The sequence below is a fragment of the Silurus aristotelis genome, assembly GCF_946808225.1.
Source record: "Silurus aristotelis genome assembly, chromosome: 5".
Lineage (NCBI taxonomy): Eukaryota > Metazoa > Chordata > Actinopteri > Siluriformes > Siluridae > Silurus > Silurus aristotelis.
This window is the reverse complement of record NC_139578.1, coordinates 22557269-22582665: the sequence shown is the minus strand read 5'-3', so window position 1 is coordinate 22582665 and position 25397 is coordinate 22557269. Positions and strand designations below refer to the sequence as shown.

General features: G+C 37.5%; 1 protein-coding gene across 2 annotated transcripts in view; it reads left to right on the top strand.

The window, feature by feature from the left end:
* The window catches only part of nlgn2a (neuroligin 2a), a 215548-nt gene extending 209823 nt beyond the window's left edge, over positions 1-5725 (top strand). For both annotated transcript variants that reach the window (XM_083541443.1, XM_083541442.1), the window contains 4 exons: positions 2152-2417; positions 3385-3544; positions 4027-4393; positions 4652-5725. In XM_083541443.1, coding sequence (XP_083397569.1) covers positions 2152-2417; positions 3385-3544; positions 4027-4393; positions 4652-5447 — 1589 coding nt within the window. In that variant the 3' untranslated portion in view covers positions 5448-5725. The remainder of the gene's footprint in view (positions 1-2151; positions 2418-3384; positions 3545-4026; positions 4394-4651) is intronic.
* Positions 5726-25397: the final 19672 nt, after the last annotated feature.

Sequence of the window (25397 nt, the reverse complement as noted above, 5' to 3'; positions counted from 1 at the left end):
AAATAGGACTGGTGTTCTCCAGACATCATTATGGAAAAAAAAAATATTACAAATATTAGAAATAATAGAAATATTAATGTGAAACTATTGGAGTGGCCTCTGATAAGCACAGACCTAAATTCAATGAACGATTTCGGTGCAAAAGTCTACAAGGAAGGTTAGCAGCAACTTAACTCCAGTCTCTATTTAATGATATTTCCTGGATTACATACTGTCCCCTTTAAATATATAATTGAACAGCAAGTAAAAAAGATTCACTGATGTCACTGATATTCCATGTCTGCTGAAACAGCTGGGTGTTGTAAATTACAGTAAACATTGAAGTAAAACCCTGCATGTATTAATTTTGCAAAAGGAAAATGAGAAAATTCACAGTTTACAAAGTTACCTTTTCCATAAAGTAGGCCAATTACTTAAAATACCTTCTAGATTTTTTAAAGTTGAAGCTGACTAACTTCCAATTACAACACTAACATTTGGATTAATAGCAATCTTCTTGCAATAAGGCTAGCAGATGTTAATTCTACTGTTACTGACTTGATGTCTAGCTATAGAATTAGCAAACTAGTAAGTAAGGTGGTATTATGGAAAGAGAAAGGAAGACAAAGAGACATAGTGGTGGAATGAGGAAGTGCAGGAGAGCATAAAGAGAAAGAGGTTGGAGAAACAGAATTGGGATCGACAGAGTGATGAGAAAAGTAGGCAGGAGTACAAGGAGATGCGGCAGCAGGTAAAGAGAGATGTGGCAAAAGCCGAGGAGGAGCATATGAGGAGCTGTATGAGAATTTGGACACTAAGGAAGAAGAAATGGATTTATACAGGTTGGCCAGGCAGAGGGACCAAACTGGGAAGGATGTGCTGCAAGTTAGAGCAATAAAGGATGGAGATGGAAATAAGTTGACTAGTGAGGAGAGTGTGTTGATAATGAGAGAGAGAAGGTTGGATGATGTGGATATGGTGAAGCAGGAAGTGGATATGAATAGTAAGCAGTGATTAAGAGGATGAAGAGTGGATAGTGGGTTGGACCAGATGACATACTTGTAGAGGCGTGGAGATGTTTAGGTGAGATGGCAGTGGCGTTTTTAACCAGATGGATAAAAAACGTTTTAAACCGAATGGTTTAGGGTGAAGGTTGGACTGCATCAAGGATCAGCTCTAAGCCCTTTCCTGTTTGCAGTGGCAATGGACAGGTTGACGGACGAGGTCAGACAAGAGTCTCCGTGGACTATGATGTTAGTGGATGAAATTGTTATTTGTGGTGAGAGTAGGGAACAGGTTGAGAAGAGCCTGGAGAGGTGGAGGTATGTGCTGGAGAGAAGGGGAACGAAAGTCAGTTGCAGTAAGACAGAGTACATGTGTGTATGAGAGAGAGGGCAGTGGAGTGGTGCAATTGCCAGAAGAAGAGGTGGAGAATGTGGAGGAGTTGAGGTACCTGGGGTAAACAGTGCATGAAGAGTGTGTTAGAGAAGTGAAGAAAAGATTGCCGGCAGGGTGGAGTGGGTGGAGAAGAATGATAGCAGGAGTTATTTGTGATAGAACGGTATCTGCAAGAGTGAAAGGGAAAGTTTATAGGACTGTGGTGAGACCTGCGATGTTGTATGGTTTAGAGACAGTGGCATTGAGTAAAAGTCAGGAGGTGGAGCTGGAGGTAGCAGAGCTGAAGATACTGAGATTTTCATTGGGAGTGACGAGGATGGACAGGAAACTATTTTATTAGAAACGAGTTTATTAGAGGGACAGCGCATGTAGACATTTTGGGGACAAAGTGAGAGAGGCCCTGATTGAGATGGTTTGGACTGAGGACTGAGTGGTATGGAGATGGATAATCTGCTGTGGCGCCCCCTAGTGGGAGTAGCTGAAAGAAGAAGAAAGAATTAGCAAGGTGGTATTAAGCTTTGTTTTAGCACATGGAGAATTGTGCATTTTTAACTAGTTAAAGATTCTTGCATAGATAAAATATTAGAATGAAATAAAACTAATTATAGGTTGTGCGTTTGCTGTTTGTGATCATGTATCATTGCTTTGTCTTTTTCATTCAATTTACCTTTCTCCTCTGGTTGCAGTTGATCTGTGTGAAATACTAGTGTTAAACCTTGTGAACCTTGTGAGTACTGACAAGTCATGGGTTATACTGTGTGTGATATCCTGCAGGCCTTTTCCAGAGAGCTATTGCACAGAGTGGATCAGCCATCTCAAGCTGGTCCATCAACTATCAGCCGCTGAAGTACACCAAGATCCTGGCACGCAAAGTCGGCTGCTCCTACAGTGAGACAGCTGATCTGGTGGACTGCCTAAGGAGAAAAAGCTTCAGGGAGCTAGTGGATCAGGATATACAACCTGCACGATATCATGTCGCATTCGGCCCTGTGGTGGATGGAGATGTGGTGCCTGATGACCCAGAGATTCTCATGCAGCAGGTCAGTACTCTTAGATTTAAGTTTTAGTTTTAGCATGATTCTCTTTAGTTTCTTACTACAGTATGTGCTTTAAAAGGTACAGGGAGCATAAAAACAACATTCAGCATTTGCCCAAGATGAGCTAAATCTAGGAAAACCTGATGAACTGAGGACCACCTGGACTGGAGACTGTGTCTATTTTTTTTTACAGATAATACATATAACTATTGACATTTCTAAAAGAAGGTTAGATTCTGATTATAAAAATAAATAATATGTTTTATCTTTTGAGTAAAAACTATTAAAGTTTTTTCATGCTAAAAATCATATTGGCACCTTCAAAGAAATGTTTTCAGTCTCCAGGAATGTTGTTGATATTCTCCTTATCAAGTTTCACCTGATCATCCAAAACAAATTGTGTCATCTATCAACATGAGGAGAAATAATTAACCATATTTAAACTCAAAAGAAGCAGAAGGTTGCTGAATTGCACACACCAAACCAAAATAAATATTAATAATAATATTAATAATAATAATTACTCTTGAGCATACTGGGCCATATAAAAAAGTTTCTAATGGCCCTATTGAAGGTATCAGTATAGAGGGTAGAGTATTGAAGGTAACTAAATGCCAAAACCTGATTGCTTTCTGGGGGGAAAAATCATGTTTTAGAAAGGCCATCTCAGTTTCTATTCTAGATTCTAAATTAAAGGGTAGGTTTACATGCACAGAGCAGAGACAGAAAGAAGCTTGAAATAAGCTACATGAATAAGTGGTCCAAGATCCTTTCCTGCAGGTGTTTCCTGCAAGATGAGGCTCAATGCTATTAATGTTTACGAAAGAAGCTTTATGAAATATACATTGTGAGGGTGCTGACAATTATGAAATGTTTTATTTAATTGGATGAAGAATGTTTTTGTTTTTGGGTTTTTTTCCCCTTGTTTACATTAAGCAGACCTAATGCTGTAACTTGCACACTACTCTAGGGGGAGTTTCTGAATTATGACCTGTTGATTGGCGTGAACCAGGGAGAGGGGCTGAAGTTTGTGGATGACGGTGGCTCAGAAAGTGAGGAGGGAATTTCAGCCGCAGCCTTTGATTACACTATCTCTAATTTTGTGGACAATCTCTTCGGTTACCCTGAAGGTCAGTGTTCTTAAGCCTGAGCTATTTATAAATTAAGGGATTATTCATTTAATGAACCTATGTATCCAGCACTGTATGCATTATGGTAATTGTAATAGCATACACCTGCCAGCAGAGGACATCGCTGACTCTCTCTCTGAGCAGAGCAAAAAACTAAATTTGTGACTGATCATTTCTAACGTTGTTTATCTCAGCATTCGGAAATCTTTTTTTAAATAATCTTTTATAAATCTGGATAAATATTACCAAATTGAATATAATCACCAGATGTTTTGAAAACTGGTATCTTCAGATCAGACACAATTGTACATATTACACATTGTACATATTAGATAATACAAAAAAGGTTTTATTATAATAATTTAGGTACAAAACATAACATTTACAAAAATAATAAAACCCCATTTTTCTTTGTTAATGTATAATGTTAGTTGGTTGTAGTTTTTACCAAATTTTCCCTGTCTTCATTCATTCTTTTCTAGGTAAAGATATCTTGAGGGAGACCATAAAATTTATGTACACGGACTGGGCAGATCGTGATAATGGTGAAATGCGGCGTAAGACCCTGTTGGCATTATTCACAGACCACCAGTGGGTAGCACCAGCTGTGGCCACTGCCAAGCTGCATGCAGATTACCAGTCCCCAGTGTATTTCTACACATTTTATCACCACTGCCAGACAGAGACACGGCCTGAGTGGGCAGACGCTGCGCATGGGGATGAGATTCCATACGTGTTTGGTGTGCCTATGATCGGCGCAACAGACCTGTTCCCCTGCAACTTCTCCAAGAATGACGTCATGCTTAGTGCTGTGGTCATGACCTACTGGACCAACTTTGCAAAGACTGGGTAAGTTTCTATGCAAGTGATCTACTGCCATGCAGATTGATTTTTTTATTTTATAATCTTTCTTTTAAATTATTTTTATACACATACACTGAAGTTCTCCTGTTGTTTTGAAAGTTTTTACAATTTCTTAACCCAGTTATGCTCCTATTAATCAGAAATAATGCATTTTGGATTTGCTAATTATAGGCTGACAAAAAAAAATAAAATGCAAAGAAATTGTCTAATTAAAAACTTTCTACTCTTTAACTCAATCATCAGGGATCCCAACCTGCCAGTCCCCCAGGATACCAAGTTCATCCACACAAAGCCAAACCGCTTTGAGGAGGTCATCTGGACAAAGTTCAATTCTAAGGATAAGCAGTATCTACATATAGGCCTAAAGCCACGTATCCGCGACAACTACCGTGCCAACAAGGTAGCCTTCTGGCTTGAGCTGGTGCCTCACCTTCATGAGCTACACGAGGAATTCCCAAACCCCAGTAGCACTCGTCAACCCCCACGGCCTACGCACTGGAAGAGCCCTGATGCCCGTGCAACACGTCCACCGTACCCCACCTTCCCCCCAGAATCGGATCCTGAGGGCTCAGAGCGGCCACGTTTTTCTCCGTTTCCTAATGACGCACGTGACTACTCCACAGAGTTGAGTGTCACAGTGGCCGTGGGTGCTTCTCTGTTGTTCCTCAACATTCTGGCATTTGCTGCCCTCTACTACAAACGAGACCGGCGGCATGAGACACGGCGTCACCGCTTATCCCCACAGCGTGGTGTGCCAGCCAATGACCTGGCACACAGCCAAGAGGAGGAGCTCATGTCTCTTCAGATGAAGCGCTCAGAGCAACGTGACGTGGAGCCACTGCGACCAGCATGTCCACCAGATTATACTCTGGCACTACGACGGGCACCAGATGATGTTCCTCTTATGACTCCTAACACCATCACCATGATACCTAGCAGCATCGCAGGCATGCAGCAGCTCCACGCCTTTAGCGCCTTCCCCTCTACCACCGGCCACAACAACACACTGCCTCACCAGCACTCCACCACCCGCGTATAGTACTGCCCTATTTTCCTGTCACTTCTCCATTCTTCTCTTTCATCCACCTTGGTGAAGAAGTACAATGGGACCTCCCAGTGGTCCCCTTATGGACACATATGAACAGCAAAAATGAGCTGTAAACGTTGGCATTATAGAAACTGCTTTTTCAGACGAGAAAAGGCTACAATTAGCCAAGGACATTGTCCATAAATGGTTGCTTTGGAATAATATCCCAATGCACTAAGTGGAAAGGAATAGACAGCAGGGGAAAACGATTACATTGTTTGATGTATAAAAATGGAAATATATATATATATATATATATATATATATATATATATATATATATATATATATATATATATATATATATATATATATAAAAGAGATACAGAGACATGGGAGGAGATAATGTAGGATTTTTATTTATTTTCTTTGCTATTCACTCTTAGGCTGATAGACAAATATTTTCAGCCGTACATTTCTTCTAGTGTTTTTTTTGTCTTTACTTTCATTATTATTTTTGTCTTCACTCATTGCACTACATCTCTGTCCTCATTAATTCCCCATAACAAGTGATCTGGTGGAGTCAAATTTTATACAACCTATATGTGCAGTAAGCAAATGATCCACAAGAATACATGCTTCTGTTCTTTCTACCAGCAATTTTGGTGCCAAGTACTATAGAGTATCTCTGCAACAAGATACAAAAAACATTTAAAAAACAACAACATTAATCTGGAAAGAAAGTTACAAGTGCCAGCCTGCTTGCTCTGATCTTTTTTTGTCTTATTTGTTTACCTTTTTCATGAGCAAAACTTTCTTCTTGTATATATAAATCATTGGCAATGGCTGAATGTACAAGTGAAGTCTTGGCTGTGATAGCACTGTTTTCACAAATTACATTTCATAAAAAAGCTCAAACACCTTTTTACCTGCTTTGCTCTTGTCAACACCACCACTGTCTTTTTGGCTATTTGTGGTGTTACTCTAATGTATTTTCATATCAATGTATAATTATTGGTGCTATTGTTTGAGATTTGGCCGCTGTAGTAGGCAGTAATTTATCTTCAGTATACTAGTGAACTTTCATAGTCAGATGGAGTTGTTACACACATGATGCACGTATGTAGCCCTTTCTCAGCTTGTGAAATAGGGCTTTTTTTTTTTTTACAGTGCTAAACTTGTTTTTCAGCATTCACACTTTGTTTTCTATCCTCTCTCATTTTGCTTGTTCATCTTTGCACCTTTATTTCCAGAAAATGCTGGAGGGGAGAATTCTGGAGGAGTGTAAGTCAGTATATGTTTGTGTAGAATGGTGTGTATGAGCTGCGAGATGCATGTCACACACCTTACCTTACATAAGCACTTCTAATTGTAGATAAATATGATAAAAGAAGTAAAATGAGAAGAAGTGGCAGAAGATTTCGCAAAAATATAATTTGCATTTTCCTTTAAAAAAACACTCCCTTATTAGTTTTTGGTCAGACATTGTGAACAATATCACACAAGCTACTACTTAACATGTACTGTGTCTTTATTTTGTATACATTTTAGTGAAGCAGATCCCTAAACATCAAATTCATATTTGTGTGACATAATGCTACACACCCCTTAAATGGTTACAATAAGCACATAGAAGGGAGGGCGCAAAATTAAATATTAATCAGACCATCCATGCGTATGCAATTAAGGCAGACAAAAAAGGCCTAGATGATACATCAGTTAATTAAGAGGCTTGACTAGGTTTTTTTTTCAATGTATTTCAACGTATAGCCTGATATTAATGAGATATACTGATCCATAAATGTCCACCAGAGAATTGAGGTCTGACACACAAAAATACACACAACACCTTATTTCTTCATTATTGTTTACTGCAATGTCAATTTTGTGTGCTATTCTGAGTTCTGTGAGAGTGACAGGGTGAAGCTGTGCACTTTTGTCTACAAGCTCATGTGTGAGAGAACTTATAGACAGCTGCTGTAGCTAACTGAAACTGAAAAAGCCTGAAAGCAGGCCGATTGTATCATATAAAGGTGTCAAGCATTGCTTGACTGGCATACTGGAGATCCTGTATGCTGGAGAACAACAAACCGGATTCAGTTCATACTGGATTCGAACTTATAGACACACAAAACCATCAAGACATAACTAAGACTTTCTCATGGAAAAACAACTGTGAATAAAACATCAGAGTTTCACTTGTTGGACCCTTGTGCTCACGTGATCACTGTTGTGGTAGGAAACATGGCTAACGTTAACGAAGCATACCAGAATGGAAGTGACAAGAAATGTATCCCAAAAAAATACAAGCGGATCTTTGCCTTTATTTCTCTCAGTTTTTGTATGGTGAACCACTAGAGGGCAACATTGTGAACAGGGAAGACTTTCTTGTCCTGGTGAAACGCCAAGGTCTCTGAAAAATGAAAAAAATGAAGCAAAGATAATAAACAGCAAAGAAGTCTTAATGTACATTTTTCAGTGTAAGAAAAAAACAACAAAAATATTTGTAAATATTCTGTTTCTTGTTTGTTCGTTTGTTTGTTTTATGAGTGAATGAAATACTTACTTTGTGAACGAGACAACAGGTGCAAGTGTGCATTCACGACTGCAGACATTAGATATAAATCTCTTTTTCTGCCAATTATTCAGTTTAAAGAATAAAGGAAGGTACAGGAAGGTTGTATGCTCTTTGATACACACCTGTCTTACAGGATACACACTTAACTACAATAATTAATCAGCTATCAAACCCCTAACATGAATCTTATGCTGACTGTTCATTTAGACGATTTATACTGTAACTCTTAGTTAAACTGTTTTTAGATGATTAGTCTGTGTGTGTGTGTGTGTGTGTGTGTGTGTGTGTGTGTGTGTGTGTGTGTGTGTGTGTGTGTGTGTGTGTGTGTGTGTACACGCATGGACTCTGGTATGAAGTCTCTGCCCCTTCGACCCCTTACAGTTTTAACTAAAGGGCAGCATGAGGAATGTGTAAGATTTTCTCCAGTTAAAGGTAATGCATTTTACCTCTGTAAGCAAAGTTTTTGTTCATCTCCTTATTCATTCATTAGACATTCGTTTTACAAAATGAGAAACTTTTGTTTTCAAGTCACCTGGCATCATACCATATTTATGATTACTACCTGATAATCCTGACAGCCCAAAATATTTACAAACAAAAAAGCACAGAAAATCACCTTGGGGAAAACTGTTTCTGCTGATGTGATCTGCTGTGTACCAGACCAGCGCCTGTTGTCTTGTTTTTACTTTCTTTGTTGAAAATCAGAAACCGAATAAGGAAGTGTGTTAATAATGGACTTAAATAGATGATTATTAAAAAAAAAGTAAAAAAAAAAGAAAAAGTATATAAATAGGATGATATTTCTGTTTGATTTAGAAATTATTACACACTGTATGCTGTGACTCTGACCTGGGAAACATTAAATACATTCATAGCCCGTTACTGGTCATTGTTTATTTACTAAATATCCATGCTTCTTTGCTTGCAGTGTCATGGTCTGGTCAACAGATTTGTCTGGATGAAGAATGATACATATTGGCACAGCCAGAATTTTTATTCCAAACCAATAAATTCTAAGAAAGTCAAAGTCTAAATTCATTATTTGTCTGCAGATATATTTTTACTTGCTTCTTTAAATATTCAACCCCTTGATACTATTTATTGGTGGAACAGCATGTTTTTGGGTGTGGAATAAAACAACGTGGACATGTAAAAACCAATAGATACAGTACAAGACTGTGGAGTAGATGAAGAGAACCTCTACCTCATTGTTTTTTTAAAACTGCATTTAATCTATGGCCTAGTGTATATAGCAGATATTAAACTGATGAGAACAGGTTTATTACGATATCAATATATGTAATATATTTCAATATGTAAGGTCAATGAAATGAGGATGATGAACTATAATATCAAAGGCCTACTACAATGGCTCAGGACCACAGGCTGCATGAACAGCATTGAAGCACCTATCACTAAACAGTGCAACTCAACAATGATGGAACTGTAATGAACGAACATTCGGTGCCACCAGGATGAAGATAAGTTCCCTTTTTAGTCTGGTTCCTCTCAAGGTTTCTTCCTCATGCCATCTCAGGGAGTTTTTTCCTTGCAAAAGTCACCACAGGTTTGCTTATTAGGGATAAACTTTAAATTATAAGGAACAAACTTATAGGCACTCATTTTTGTTAAATTATTTTGTATTTGCGTAGCACTTGTAACAATGCCCATTGTTTCAAACAGCTTTACACAGATAAAGTGGTTATAATAGAATGTATAATTTCCTTCTAATTGTAAGTTTTTCCTTATTGAATGATCCAGTGGCAACTGTGGCAAGGAAAATCTCCCCAAGATGGTATAAGGAAGAAACTTTGAGAGGAACCAAACTCAAATCAAATAAAATTTTATTTGTCACATACACATTCATACAGAGTATGACATGCAGTGAAATGCTTTTTCTAGTGGTCCGGCATGAGCGAATAGAAGGAGAAAAATAAACTAAGAAAAAAAAGAAGGTAGATAAATAAAAATAATAAACTATATAAATTATACAAAATAATCAAAACCCTAACCCATTCTTATCTGAGTGTGTCCAAATGATAATAATTTTTAAGGTGTGCAGTGATAAGCAATTAAACACAACCTGAGCCACTGTAGTAGACTGTTAATATTAATTACAATCCAAATCAATCCTCAGTGTTGCTCAGTAATTACATGGATCTTTACGCTACTAATGTGGAACAATCCCCATGCACAGAGTGGTCTCCAACAACTAATAGTTGTGAATGTTTATATTTGAGGGGAAAATAGAAGAACTTACAAACAAAAAGATTTACAAATATTTTCACTGTAAAACCACTGAGCCCTCAGTTTGATGGTTGATCTGAACCTTGCCCTGAAGCTGTTCTGTATCTGGTTGACTTAATGCTGCTGCCATATAATTGGCTGAATAGATAAGTGAGTAGGTTTACAGGTGCTGCTAATAGCAGAGGTGGAAAGTAACGAAGTACAAATACTTCTTACAAGTTACTTTACTTAAATAGATTTTTTTAGTATCAAAACTTTACTTCACTATTTATTTTTCAGCAGGGCAGAAAGCAACAAGAAGTAAAGCTAACGTGGATGAGACAGAGGGAGTCAGTGATGTGAACATGACTGAGAACAGAGACATTCCTGATCACCTGATCATCATCATCATCATCATCATCATCATCATCATCTTTTCTCTTCTTGTGTTCTGTATGTGGATGTTCAGCCTGGACACATTCATTACACTTTTAATTCATTTTGTATTTATATATATTTGGCTGTAAAAATTCTAATTCTTTTAAACGGCACTAGATGTTAATAACGCGCTTGTAATTGTAATCAATTCAGCGCGCATTTCTGTTTTTACCATTTTTATAAAAAATATAAATCCATAAATAAATAACTAAATATAAAAGAGGCAAAATTAAAACCTTTGGCAAAACATACATTTATTCACGACGTCCTTTCTTTACTTAGATATAAAGTAAAATATTAAATATAAAAATATTTTTAATCAGTAAACATTTGTTTTATTTCTGCGCCAAGTCTCAAATCAAACACCAAATCACACAATCAACCCTCTGCGTGGCGTTTTGTCGGTTTTTCCCTCATAATGGTGAAACAAACTTAAATTACTGTCTTTATTGATCGTACAGATAAAAACAATACATCATTCGAATCTGTAAAATATCTACTACCCCCTGGCTAGACAATTTAGCAGGGTGGACTGAGCCACAACCTCAATTTCTGACTTATCCTTGTGTGGTACTTTTAAACCTGAATACCTGACGTCTGCCCATTTACAAATTTATGAAGGTTTGGGCGATCTCAACTGGGATTATTCTTACATGGGTGATAGTTATCAAAAAATGGGTGGAAATGAAACCATTCTGGGATAAATAACACTCTATACCGAACTCAAAAAGAGAGAACTTAAGTCTCTGCCCAGAATCGAAGCCAAGCCAAAACCATCTTTATCGCCAAATGCTCCACCCCCACCCTATCAGGATGGCGGGTCAGTGTCTCCTTCGGTCCCATAGATTTACCCTGCCCTAAGCCCGACCAACCCATTTATCGCTTCTGCTACAACTTTGGCTGTTAGTACAACGACCAAACCGCCATCTAGCGTAAGCTAACATAAACGTAAGCATCCGCTCAAAGCAGACAAAGGGTGCCGGAAACACATCTGAACATACTGAGGGAGACTCAGATGATTCTGGGGATGCGGGTCCCGATGAAGGATCAGAGATTGATCCTCTATATGTATGTTGCATCCATATTTCTCCATGTCGCTTAAAGTATTAAAAACAGGAAGTATTCATATATGGTACATTTAGAACAGATAGAAATGAGCGATTAGGTTGCGATTAAATATTTAATTTACAGCCCTAATATCAATATGAGGTGAGGTCCAGTTACCAGTGTGAAACTAAAACAGGTAGAAGTAATAACTGATTTTTACTAAAGTACATGTCAGAGCCAAAACTTCTTTAAATTAACTTGAGAAAAAAAGTATAGTCAGTACTTCAAATTTTACCCGAGTATTTTAAAACATGAGTATCTGTACTACTACTTAAGTAAAGGATATGTGTGTACTTTTGCCACCTCTGGCTAATAGTGTGCTCATTGGGTTTATATTTATACACATGAACAACAGACAGAATCACAGGTTTATTATAAGTTAAGCAAGTTATATACATTTTGGTTACCATGCAAACTATTATAACGTCGTTAGTAACACTTTTATCTTTCTATGAACTATGATCAAGTTTTGATTTAAACTGCATTATACATCCATCAAAATTAATTAAACATGCCAAAAATTGTTACATAGACATAGTTACATTGATGGTTAATAAAACTTAATTAGATATTTCATTTATTTATTCATCAGAGGGTAATCTGCTTCTGAAAGCAGTCACATAAACACTCAGGAAGAAAGAGTAGTAAAACACAAACAAGTAAACAATAAAAACAATTAAAGCAAAGATCCAAATATAGAATTCTTCAAATGCATTAGATCAATTTAATTGCTGAAAAGGGTAAAATTAAGTTGGTCACAGGCATCATCATGTTCTGAACTAAAAAAAAATCCTGATAGTTTGTAGCCATCACGCCAAAAGCAGTGTTTTTAGGCCTTTTTTTCCAGTAGTATTTACTTGATACTGAAACACACCTTTAGACTGTTTTCTGCTTGTTGCGGTGTGATGTCTTTCCATGCTGCAGGAATATCTGCAGGCTTTGCTTTGTAAGCTTCTGCAAACTGATCATTAAATTCTGCCATCACATATTTTCAGTAGTCTGCAGCCTCTATGCTGGGGACTGGAGGAATGTTCCAGTCTGGAAATATCTCTCTGTATTTCTTGTAAGGATGGTACTTGCCTTGGGTTTTTGTACATTTAAACGCTGCTTCACTGTTTACATTAGTGGAACAAATGTTAATTTCTAATTTCTTTGAGTCCTCATACCTGTACCTTCCAAGTCCTTGAGGTCTGTGTATAGAAGCATAATGTTTTTTATGAGCTTCTCCTCCTGCCTCACATGGTGCTTTACAGAAAGGCGTCTGTTCCCCACAGCCACACATAAACAACTCATCCTCAGGTCTGATTTTAAGTTCCTTTAGTTTTATCTTAATGTTAGTATTCTCCAATTTAGTCGTCAGAGACACTTTCATTTCCTTCACAGACTGTGTGAGCCAGTGAGCAAACTGTTCCTGCTTGGCATTGTTCAAAACAATAACAATGGTAACTGCTTCTAAGACATCGTTTGCAATGACAATTTTTTTTCAAGCTCTTTGCAAATGTTCTGAATAAATTTCTTTATGCCTTCATTTTCATCTATCTCATGTTTTGCTTTTCTAATGGCATAGTTTATCTGCTGAATAGCTCCATTGAGATGTTGAAGTTTAAAAAATGTGTTTCCTTTGGAAAATCTGTCTGTAATTTGTTTTAATATCCAGTTTTTAACAAACTGCTCATAAGATCCTATGTAGCACAGATAGCTCTGACAATCATTCTTAATCAGAAGTTGTTTTAAAATAGAGTACTGAAAAAAACCACGTGTGCTGAACTCAAATGCATTTTCCCCCTACAGCATTGTGTCAATAATGTCTGGACCCAGTGAGTTACAGATGTAAGTCTCAACTGCAGGACTCAGGCAGAGTTCTGAAAACTCTTGAGCTTTCCTCTGACACTGATCACGATTATTGAACAGATCTTTAAAATCATCACGGAACTTATCTTTGAATTGTTTAAGACATCTGCGTGGGTCGTTCTCTTCAATGAATCTGTCATGCATGGCCTGGAATTCTCTTGCAGAAATAGCACAAATGTGCAGCTTAAGAGAGAGTTCAAATTTGTCTGAAAATCGAAAATTCTTACCCACAATAAATTTTTGATCAATTATACATAGGATCTCTTGCATGTATGTATCATGATAATCTAATTTTCTCTCTTTTATGTGATTAACTGACTGCTTGCATGTGTCAATGACACTGTCTGCAAACTCTTGCAGTCTCACTGTTTGTTCAACTTTACAAAGATAATTCATAATTTTTTTTATAAAAACTGTCATGTTTAACAACGAACTGCTGACGTATATTTCTTGTCTTGATGGAGTGTAGCTGTTTCTTGGAAAGAATCCTCGCCGACACTGATATATCTTTGTAAATAAAGTTTTTATTTAACACAGAAATTTAGCATCTTCACGAGCCTCCTGGATCAGCTCGGAGCCGCCGTATCGATGAGTCGACGACTCCCGATTCATGGCTCCACCCATGTTAAATATTGCACGATACTGATACCAGAAAAATCTACTTAAGTACAGTAACGAAGTATTTATACTCCGTTACTTCCCACCTCTGGTCCCCAGGCATCACAACTCCAACCCATCGCAATATCATTGCCTTCGCAAAGGTCAACAACAGCGTACAGAAACAAAACATCACACACAATGATAAGATAACTGCCACAAAAATTTGTACCAGGACTGCACCTACAGGTCCTAATTTGTCTTGCAGCCAAGAATTAGCAAACCATCCAGCTCCTTCTGATGGACCAAACGCATCTCGTATGTTTCGCAATGCCTCTATAACACTAGTCATATTATCAGAAGAATCGGGGATCAAGGTGTAACAGGCATCTCCAGTTAAGTTCAAAGCCACACATAGGCCACCTTGCTTGGCCAATATATAATCTAAAGCCATGTCATGCTTTAGCAATGTCAATCTATGACTCCTTTCAGTATTTGACAAAAAATCAAACCCCCTTATTGTCTCATTGGCGAAACCCTGTAACGTATAAATGATGTTATCAATATGATCAGCTAAAAATGTCACACCGTACCATGGGAACAGTACTATACCCCACTTTTCTCCTAGACTTATCCTCCAATGATAGGACTCCAAATTATGGAACTGTGCCAATGCTCTTTTCATCCTATTTGTAGAAACAACATTCGACTGATTTCTATCAGGTCCTTCTACCTGCCGTACAGCAAAAACCTTATATGGAAGTTTCAGCCTTGCCATGTAACAACATCCTATCCATCCATGAGGCATAAATGAATATGCCTTATCACCACAAACCCACCAAATATCTCTAAAATTCCCTACTGTCACATTTCCAGGCAAGTCTTGATTCCTTACCATCCAGTAGATTCACATAAGGTATTCTTCCAACCATGAACAATTATATTTAGGCTTAAACAGGAGGCGTGACCTAACCATTATTATATCCGATGATGCCTGCTGCTGAAATAACAGCCACGCTAATGCAGAATACTGACACTTAGAAGTTAGTGGTTCTGGCACTGTTTCTAAGATTGAAGGCCATGTGCCTGGTGATGAAACTTTCACCACACATGGACATTTCAAATTTCTAACTGATCTAACAGAATGAGTTATCTGCTGGAACCACAAGTTCCGACTTGCCCATGGGTCAGCAATCTGTAACACTGATGAATGAAATCCATATGCTTTCCAGTCACTGTTTTGCTTTTGTAAGGCATGATATTGAGTAGAATCAAAATACTCACTCTTTGTATCTAGTACTTTTTCCTGAGCTGTCTCAGCTGATTCTAAAGCATGCTCTTCCATCATCTGTTCCCCAGCCTCAAAGGTCTCCTCACTACCATTTACTTTAGGCTCAGTTTTCAACATAGGCTTCTGAGTTACATTTACCACCTCTTCTGACTTTAAGGTCACTATGTCAGGTGCCTGTGTTACGTTTACAAATTTCACAGACATTAAAGGCGTCGGCACTGTTGTATCATTATTCTCCTTCACAGTCCTAGATAAAGTAGTAGTAGTCTGGGTTGATGTATTAACCTTCTTAGTTGTATCCAGAGCTACAGTAACAAGCTCCATTCGAGTATTATTCATCCTTGGAGTAGTAATTGTAATAGGTTGATCTTGAACCTCTTTAGTATCTGTGAAACTCCCACTGGGTTCCAAATCTTTTATCACAAGTGTCACTTTACGCGTTACATAATCATCCACCCAATAATCAAGAATTGGTACAAATTTAAATGCTGGTTCTACATAAGTACACACATATATTCACCTTCATCTTCCCATGTAGCATTACGCAAGACTAGTGAACAATCTGTATGCATCTTCACCAACTTCATGTCATTACACAAAAAATACTTTCTTTGATCGCGAGGCACACTTTCAAATTCAGGTCCTGTCAACAACAGATCTTCACCACGATTATTCCTCCACTTAGGAGGATCAGTACTACCAACATTCCATCTTCCACATCGACAAGGAAGAACAGTCGCTTTCCCTAACTTAGCTCTAATAACAACCTTCGGAGGAGAGGGCGTTGTAGCAATCTGCTGAGGAACTATAGTCACATGGGCTCTAGTTCTCGTACCGTTTTGGTCTAAACCTTTTCCGAGCTGGTCTTGGATTCCTTCTTTCAACTGTCTCCCTTGATTCTCCTGCAGTTGAGACACAGTCCTTCTTAACCTGTGACGCTTGTCTCTCGACTGCCACAGGCTCTGCTGTTTCAGGAACCTGCTGGAAATCAATGTCCCCAAATGTTATTCCCTGTCCGTTAACTGTAACGTCATTTCTGGCATCGTCAGAAACATACACAGCATTATTGACATCATCCACATCACGGACAATCTCCCCTTCTGGGTTTTGACTCTGGTTTTTTTCATGCATCTCCTTTCCTGCGGCATGCTCATCCACACTTTCTTCCAACTTTCTTGAACCCTCACCATCTTGACTTTGGGAACACGTTATCTTTCAGTTCTTTAACACAATGTGATAAATGATACCACGTTGGAGATCCTTTGACCTGGACCGCTGTTCCAGTACTGCGGACCACTTCAAATGGTCCTTCCCGACGTTCGTTATACCACTTCCTTCTAAACACTTTCACAAACACCTTGTCTCCAGGTTGCACTGTGGTACTCTTTTGCTCATCAAGTTTCTGCTGCACCTCATCTTTCCTCTGCCTGTCAAAAACTTAAGCGGATATCCTTTTATGTAAGCTGACCATGTATGTTACATAAGTTCGCATTTCGTCTTCCAAAAGTGCTAGACTTGGACCTTTCCCACTGGTACGCAAACAAGGAGTCGGCATCCGTCTTCCCGTTAGCAACTCATGAGGTGTCATATGCAAATCACGCAGCTCACTTGAGCGACACGCCATCAGTGCCAGTGGAAGCGCCGCTACCGATCCGAAGTCCCCACCTACTTATAACCTCTCTGCACAAAAACTTGTTCGCATACCACATCTACAGGAGTAATTATTTTTGACATTATGATAACTTTCTGTATTCTTGTACGCATAAATTGAAACTAGCTACTAAAATTAAAGATTACTTGAAACTGACTTCAGCAAAACCCATAAACAAATTGTAAAACTTGCATCAACAACTTGTAACCGAGTTCAAATCAAACGATTGTACCTCATTAACTAGTTAAACACCATGACTGGTCAGTCTGTTGCCAAGTGTCCTTTAAACTGCATAACACAAAAATTTGTATACAGAAATGAAATTCACTGCATTACCTCTCAAGCAGAGGGATCAAACCGTACAGTAATAAAAAATAGATATTTGAATACGCACACACATGTTCAAATACACATCCAAGCATTTAAAAATTTTGTGGATAAAACAGCACTGGCCTTAATCAAACAGAAGCCATGTGCTGACCCTGTTGTTTCGTCAGCGTGCTTCAATCCGTGTGACGTTCTGAGCAACTGTCTCAGCAACGCGCACACCGAAGATTCAACAAGAGAGGCAGACAGGACCTTAGATCCTTTTTTAGTTCTCTACAGATAACACCTCATACTTCACACAGACAACGTCCATCAGCATTCAGAGTTTTGTGCTCTACAGATTTCCTATCTCCTTTTAACCTCTAAACATCATATTGCATGAACTTCCATTTGCTTTACTTTTAATAATCACCCCAACTCTTTTATCAATCAGTATTATTCACAAACAATACATATACAATAATCACTTTATTATAATAGTTGCTCATACACGCACACACCAACCACCCTTATTAACTTCTCTACTTGAAAATGTCCTTTTTGGGAATTATATTATTCATTCAGGACAGGGGAGTGTTTGTCTCACTGTGGGGATATCTTTATTCATTCAGTATTAAGCAGAGGTGGCAAAAGTACACACATCCATTACTTAAGTAGAAGTACAGATACTCATGTTTTAAAATACTCGGGTAAAAGTTGAAGTACTGATCATACCTTTTTACTTAAGTGAAAGTAAAGAAGTCTTGACTTTGACATGTACTTAAGTAAAAAGTAGTTATTACTTCTACACGTTTTAGCTGTTAACTGGACCTCATATCATATTAATATTTGAAAGACAGACAGAAAGACAGACAGACAGACAGACAGACAGACAGACAGACAGACAGACAGACAGACAGACAGACAGACAGACAGACAGATAGATAGATAGATAGATAGATAGATAGATAGATAGATAGATAGATAGATAGATAGATAGATAGATAGATAGATAGATAGATTGATTGATTGATTGATTGCATAGTACAGGTACACAGCAACGAAATGCAGTTTGGCATCTACCAGAAGTGCAAAAAGTAGCAATCGTGCAAATAGTGCAGATAAATATGTATCATATTTACAGCATGGGATATATATATGTAAGCATATGTACAGTGATTAAATATAAAGGCTATAACAGTGCAGAGATGTGTGGACATCATTAAGAGCCTTCGCTATGTTTCCACACGGACAGTTAATGAGGTGATACCGGAGAAAGTGCACCTCTTCAAGTCAAGAAGCTTATATATATATATATATATATATATATATATATATATATATATATATATATATATATATATATATATATATATATATATATATATAATCATAGACATTTTACAGATTTGAATGATGTATTGTTTTTATCTGTACGACCAATAAAGACAGTAATTTAAGTTTGTGTCGCCATTATGAGAAAAAAAAAAAAAAAAAACGCCACCTACAGGTTTAATTGTGTAAAACATGGCGGATTTGATGTTTGATTTGAGACTTTGTGCAAAAATTAAACAAAAGTTTACTAATTACAAATTATTTTTCGGTGGAGTTTATTTATGTATTGTATATCTAAGTAAAGAAGGGACGTCGTGAATAAGTGTATGTTTTGCTGTAGGTTTTAATTTCGCTTCTTTTATATTTAGTTATTTATATATGTATTTATACTTTTTATAAAAATGGAAAAACAGAAATGCGCGCTGAATTGATAGCGTGTTAATAACGTCTAGTGCTGTTTACAATTATTTTAATTTTGACAGCCAAATATATATATATATATATATATATATATATATATATATATATATATATATATATATATATATATTTATATATATATATATTTATATATTTATATATTAATACAAAACGAATTAAAAATGTTGTTACCTAATGAATGTGTGCAGGCTGAAGATCCGCATATAGAACACAAGCAGAAAAAAGATGATGATGATCATGAATGTGTCTGTTCTCAGTCATGTTCTCATCACTGACTCCCTCTGTCTCATCCACATTAACCCCAAACTTCTTACTGCCTCCTGCCTGCTGATTCTTCTCTTCGTAAAGAGTGAGAGTCAGGACTTTATACACCAGCGGATTGAAAAAGACGCGCAGTAACAGGAAATCGGTTGTTTGGCAGTGAAAAGAAAAATATATATTTCACCAAATCAATGGATTAAAACTAAAGTAACGAGCCGGTTTTGAAAATGTAAGAAGTAAAAAGTAAAGATATTTGTGTAAAAATGTAATGAGTAAAAGTAAAAAGTTGTCTGAAAAATAAATAGTGGAGTAAAATACTGATACCAGAAAAATCTACTTAAGTACAGTAATGAAGTATTTATACTCCGTTACTTCCCACCTCTGGTTCGCACACGTTAGAAATAATAGTTAATTGGGTAAGGTGTTGGTTTACTGACCAGCAGTGCCCCACAAGTTTGTGGGTTCAAACCCCAGCATTGCCAAGGATTAAGTATTATTTTTATCTTGAAATCTAATAGTTTGTCTACTTTGTTACATTAATCTGTAAATCTATTTGTTAAATAAAGAGACCTGTTGAAAAGATTGCTTTATTTCTTTGTCTTTATCGAAAGACTTGTTTGGCCTACTTTAAATATGAGTTAAATGGTGTTGAAGTACAGACAAGAAGCCATGTTGGTTCCTTAGGCTTATTGACTGCTTGCACTAGTCAGAAATGATAGCTCAGTAGTTAAGGTGTTGGTTTACCCATCAGCAGCTTTTCACAAAGTTGTTGGTTCAAGCCCCACCATCACAAAGGATAAATTTTTATTTTTATCTTGAAATCCAATAGTTTGTCTACTTTGTGACATTATACTGTAAATCTATTTGTTAATTAAAGCGACCTGTTGAAAAGATTGCTTTATTTCTTTGTCTTTTTTAAAAGACTTCTTTGGCCTACTTTTAATAGGAGTTTCTTGGTGTTGAAGTATGGACAAGACGCCATGTTGGTTCATTAGGCTTTTTGACTGCTTGCCGGGGCAGTAATGATAGCTCAGTGGGTAAGGTGTTGTTTTACCAATCAGCAGCTCCCCACAAGGTTGTTGGTTCAAACCCCACCATCACAAAGGATCTTTTTATTTTGAAATCTAATAGTTCTACTCTACATTAATCTGTAATATCTATTTGTTAATTAAAGAGACCTGGTGAAAAGATTGCTTTATTTCTTTGTCTTTTTTGAAAGACTTGTTTGGCCTATTTAAATATGATTTACATGGTGTTGAAGTATAGACAAGAAGCCATGTTGGTTCATTAGGCTTATTGACTGCTTGCACAAGTCAAAAATTATAGCTCAGTGGGTAAGGTGTTGGTTTACCCCTCAGCAGCTCCCCACAAGGTTGTGGGTTCAAACCCCAGCATTGACAAGGATTAATATTTATTTTTATTTTGAAATCCAATAGTTTGTCTACTTTGTGACAATAAACTGTAAATCTATTTGTTAATTAAAGCGACCTGTTGAAAAGATTGCTTCATTTCTTTGTCTTTTTTGAAAGACTTGTTTGGCCTACTTTAAATAGGAGTTTCTTGCTGTTGAAGTATTGACAAGAACCATGTTGGTTTATTAGTCTTATTGACTGCTTGCTCAAGTCAGTAATGATAGCTTGGTGGGTAAGGTGTTGGTTTAACAATCAGCAGCGCCGCACCAGGTTGTGGGTTCAAGCCCCACCATCACAAAGGGTCATTTTATTTTTATTTTGAAATGTAATAGTTTGTCTACTTTGTTACATTAATCTGTAAATCTCTTTGTTAATTAAAGAGACCTGTTGAAAAGATTGCTTTATTTCTTTGTCTTTTTTTAAAGACTTGTTTGGCCTACTACAAATATGAGTTATATTGTGTTGAAGTATAGACAAGAAGCCATGTTGGTTCATTAGGCTTATTGCCTGCTTGCACTCATTAGAAATGATAGCTCAGTGGGTAAGGTGTTGGTTTATCCATCAACAGCTTCCCACAAGTTTGTGGGCTCAAGCCCAAGCATTACCAAAAATAAATATTGATTTTTATTTTGAAATCCAATAGTTTGTCTACTTTGTGACATTAACCTGTAAATGTATTTGTTAATTAAACCACCTGTTGAAAAGATTGCTTTATTTCTTTGTCTTTTTTGAAAGACTTGTTTGGCCTACTTTTAATATGAGTTTCTTGGTGTTGAAGTATGGACAAGTAGAAATGTTGGTTTATTAGGCTTATTGACTGCTTGCACAAGTCAGAAATAATAGCTCATTTTTATGGTGTTGGATTAGTGATCAACAGCTCCCCACAAATTTGTGGGTTCAAGCCCCAGCATTGCCAAGGATTTATTTTTATTTTTATCTTGAAATCCAATGGTTTGTCTACTTTGTTACATTTAAACTGTAAATCTATTTGTTAATTAAAGAGACCTGTTAAAAAGATTGCTTTATTTCTTTGTCTTTTTTGAAAGACTTGTTTGGCCTACCTTTAATAGGAGTTTCTAGGTGTTGAAGTATGGACAAGAAGCCATGTTGGTTTATTAGGCTTATTGACTGCTTGCATAAGTCTGAAATGATAGCTCAGTGGGTAAGGTGTTGGTTTACCAATCAGCAGCTCTTCTTAACTTTGTGGGTTCAGACCCCACAATCACAAATTATATTTTTATTTTGAAATCTAATAGTTTGTCTGCTTTGTTACATTAATCTGTAAACCTATTTGTTAATTAAAGAGACCTGTTAAAAAGATTGCTTTATTTCTTTGTCTTTTTTGAAAGACTTGTTTGGCCTACTTTTGAATATGAGTTACATGGTGTTGAAGTATAGACAAGAAGCCATGTTGGTTCATTAGGCTTATTGACTGCTTACAAGACACGGAAATGATAGCTCAGTGAGTAACGTGTTGGTTTACCAATCAGCAGCTCCCCAAAAGGTTGTAGGTTCAAGTCGAAACTTTGCCAAGGATTAATGTGTATATATTTTTTGAAATCCAATAGTTTGTCTACTTTGTGACATTAAACTGTAAATCTATTTGTTATTTAAAGCAACCTGTTGAAAAGATCGCTTTATTTCTTTGTCTTTTTTGAAAGACTTGTTTGGCTTACTTTTAATAGGAGTTTCTTGCTGTTGAACTATTGACAGCAAGAAGCCATGTTGGTTTATGAGGCTTATTGACTGCTTGTACCAGTCAGAAATGATAGCTCAGTGGGTAAGGTGTTGGTTTACCAATCAGCAGCTCCACACAAGGTTGTGGGTTCATGCCCCACCATCACAAGGGATCATTTTATTTTGAAATCTAATAATTTGTCTGCTTTGTTACATTAATCTGTAAATCTATTTGTTAATTAAAGAGACCTGTTGAAAAGATTGCTTTATTTCTTTGTATTTTTTAAAGACATGTTTGGCCTACTTTTAATAGGAGTTTCTTGGTGTTGAAGTATGGACAAGAAGCCATGTTGGTTTATTAGGCTTATTGACTGCTTCCACATGTCAGAAATGATAGCTCAGTGGATAAGGTGTTGGTTTCCCAATCAACAGCGCCCCACAAGGTTGTGGGTTCTAGCCCTGCCATCGCTAAGCTTACATTTTTATTTTTATTTTTTTTAAATCCAATAGTTTGTCTACTTTGTTTCATTAATCTGTAAATCTATTTGTTAATTAAAACAAACTGTTGGAAAGATTGCTTTATTTCTTTGTCTTTTTTGAAAGACACAAGTCTTGGTGTTGAAGTATGGAAAAGAAGCCATGTTGGTTCATTAGGCCTATTGACTGCTTGCACAAGTGGAAAGTGATAGCTCAGTGGGTAAGGTGTTGGTTTACCGATCAGCAGCTCCCCACAAGGTTGGGGGTTCAATGTTCTAGTTCATTGGTGAGCAGTGGAACCAAAGAATCCTCTTCATTGAACACAGACACTGCACAGTCTTCTACATCAAACATGACAAACATGACAGTGGAGGATCATTTTCACCTGTTAATTCAAATGTGAAGGTCATGATGCTGAAAAAGAAAACAGATGGTGGGAGCAGTTTACAGTGTGGCTGGCTTGAATAAGGAGACAAGCACTTAGAAAAGACCACCTTCAGCACTGAAGCTTGGGCACAACCTCAAGTAGATAGCAAACATTATTGAATGTGCGGCGATGACGTCAGGTAATAAGAACACCCTTCAACCAAATCTGCAAAACTAAATGGAGTGAGTGTGTCTCATCCCAGGCCCTCCAAAATTTGAGCGAGGCAAAGTAGAACTCTCTGCAACTTCTTCCCTTTGCTGAAGAAAAAATGCATCAGTATCCTGACATACAGAGTAACGAGAGCCAAACTAAACTTGAAAAAGATCCAAGTAACAAGCACTGGGCAGAAGTTGCAAAAGTGACACTCTGTCAGGTGATTGTGTTCAAGGGAAGGAGAAGGTAAGGAGAGCTAACCAAGCTGTCCTTTACCGCTTTTACACTAAGGGACACCTCACTGACTCATCCAGATGTAGCGCTCGCTCTGACAAACCTTGAATAGAAACCGTGTAAGCACTTCCAGAGAATTGAGATAAAAGGCAAACGTGGACGAAAAGTCCCCGTTGTTCTCACTCCTGATATGGTGACCTCAATTGAGTTACTTGTAAAATCTCATAATTATGACTTAGTATCTTATATTTATGAGATCCTGATCTCATATTTATGACTTACTAACTCATAATTATGACTTATCTCATAATTATGAATTATTATCTCATAATTAATGCTTAGTATCTCATAATTATGAGATCCTATCTCATAATTATGACTTAGTATCTCATAATAATAATAGTTAATGCCCCGTATCTGTTAACTGAAGCAAGCCTTATTGTAACTAAATTAATTAGCAGGAGGGGCAGGTCAGCGAGGAAATGTCCAGTAGCTAATTAAACTAATATCCTGTTTTTCTTTAATTCAATGCAGGTAACAGACAAGTATATATACACACACTGGCAAAAAACCTGAGCTAAAACTGTTCCTGATTGGGTAAGAAGACATAATACCCGGAGATGTGTGAGCCCAGATAAAGATTTCCTGTATACCTTACATACTCACATCGTAAAGATCCTATAGACACTGAACAGATAACAGGAATGTGTTTAGAGAACAAGTGTGAGAACCATCTTAACAATAACATATACAGTCATCAAGCTACACCATATGATAGCTTCTACATCTCCATTGTTGTGCAAAAAATGCAGTTACGTAAGATCCGATGTTATGCGATAAAACGCTGCCTGCTTTTTTTTTTACGATTCTATGTTATACTGCATTTTTTTTGCTCTTAAAACAGCTGCAGTTTTTAGCAATTCTGGTTTATGTTGTCATGATTGCATTACACAATTCCTGAAGATTTTTCAGGTGCATTTTCCAGAATCTTTCATTCTACCACAACTTAAAAACATTCAATTGGATTCTGTTCCAGTGACAGGGAATGCCACCGAAGAACAGTGAATGCATTGTGATGTTCATCCATCCATCCATCCATCCATCTTCTCCCGCTTATCCGATGCCGGGTCGCGGGGGCAGCAGTCTAAGCAAAGATGCCCAGACTTCCCTCTCCCTAGACACTTCTTCCAGCTCTTCCGGGGGGACACCAAGGCGTTTCCAGGCCAGCCGGGAGACATAGTCTCTCCAGCGTGTCCTAGGTCTTCCCCGGGGTCTCCTCCCAGTGGGACGCGCCCGGAACACCTTCCCAGGAAGGCGTCCAGGAGGCATCCGGAACAGATGCCCGAGCCACCTCAGCTGACCCCTCTCGATGTGGAGGAGCAGCGGATCTACTCCAAGCTCCTCCCGAGTGACTAAGCTTCTCACCCTATCTCTAAGGGATCGCCCAGCCACCCTGCGGAGGAAGCACATTTCGGCCGCCTGTATCCGGGATCTTGTCCT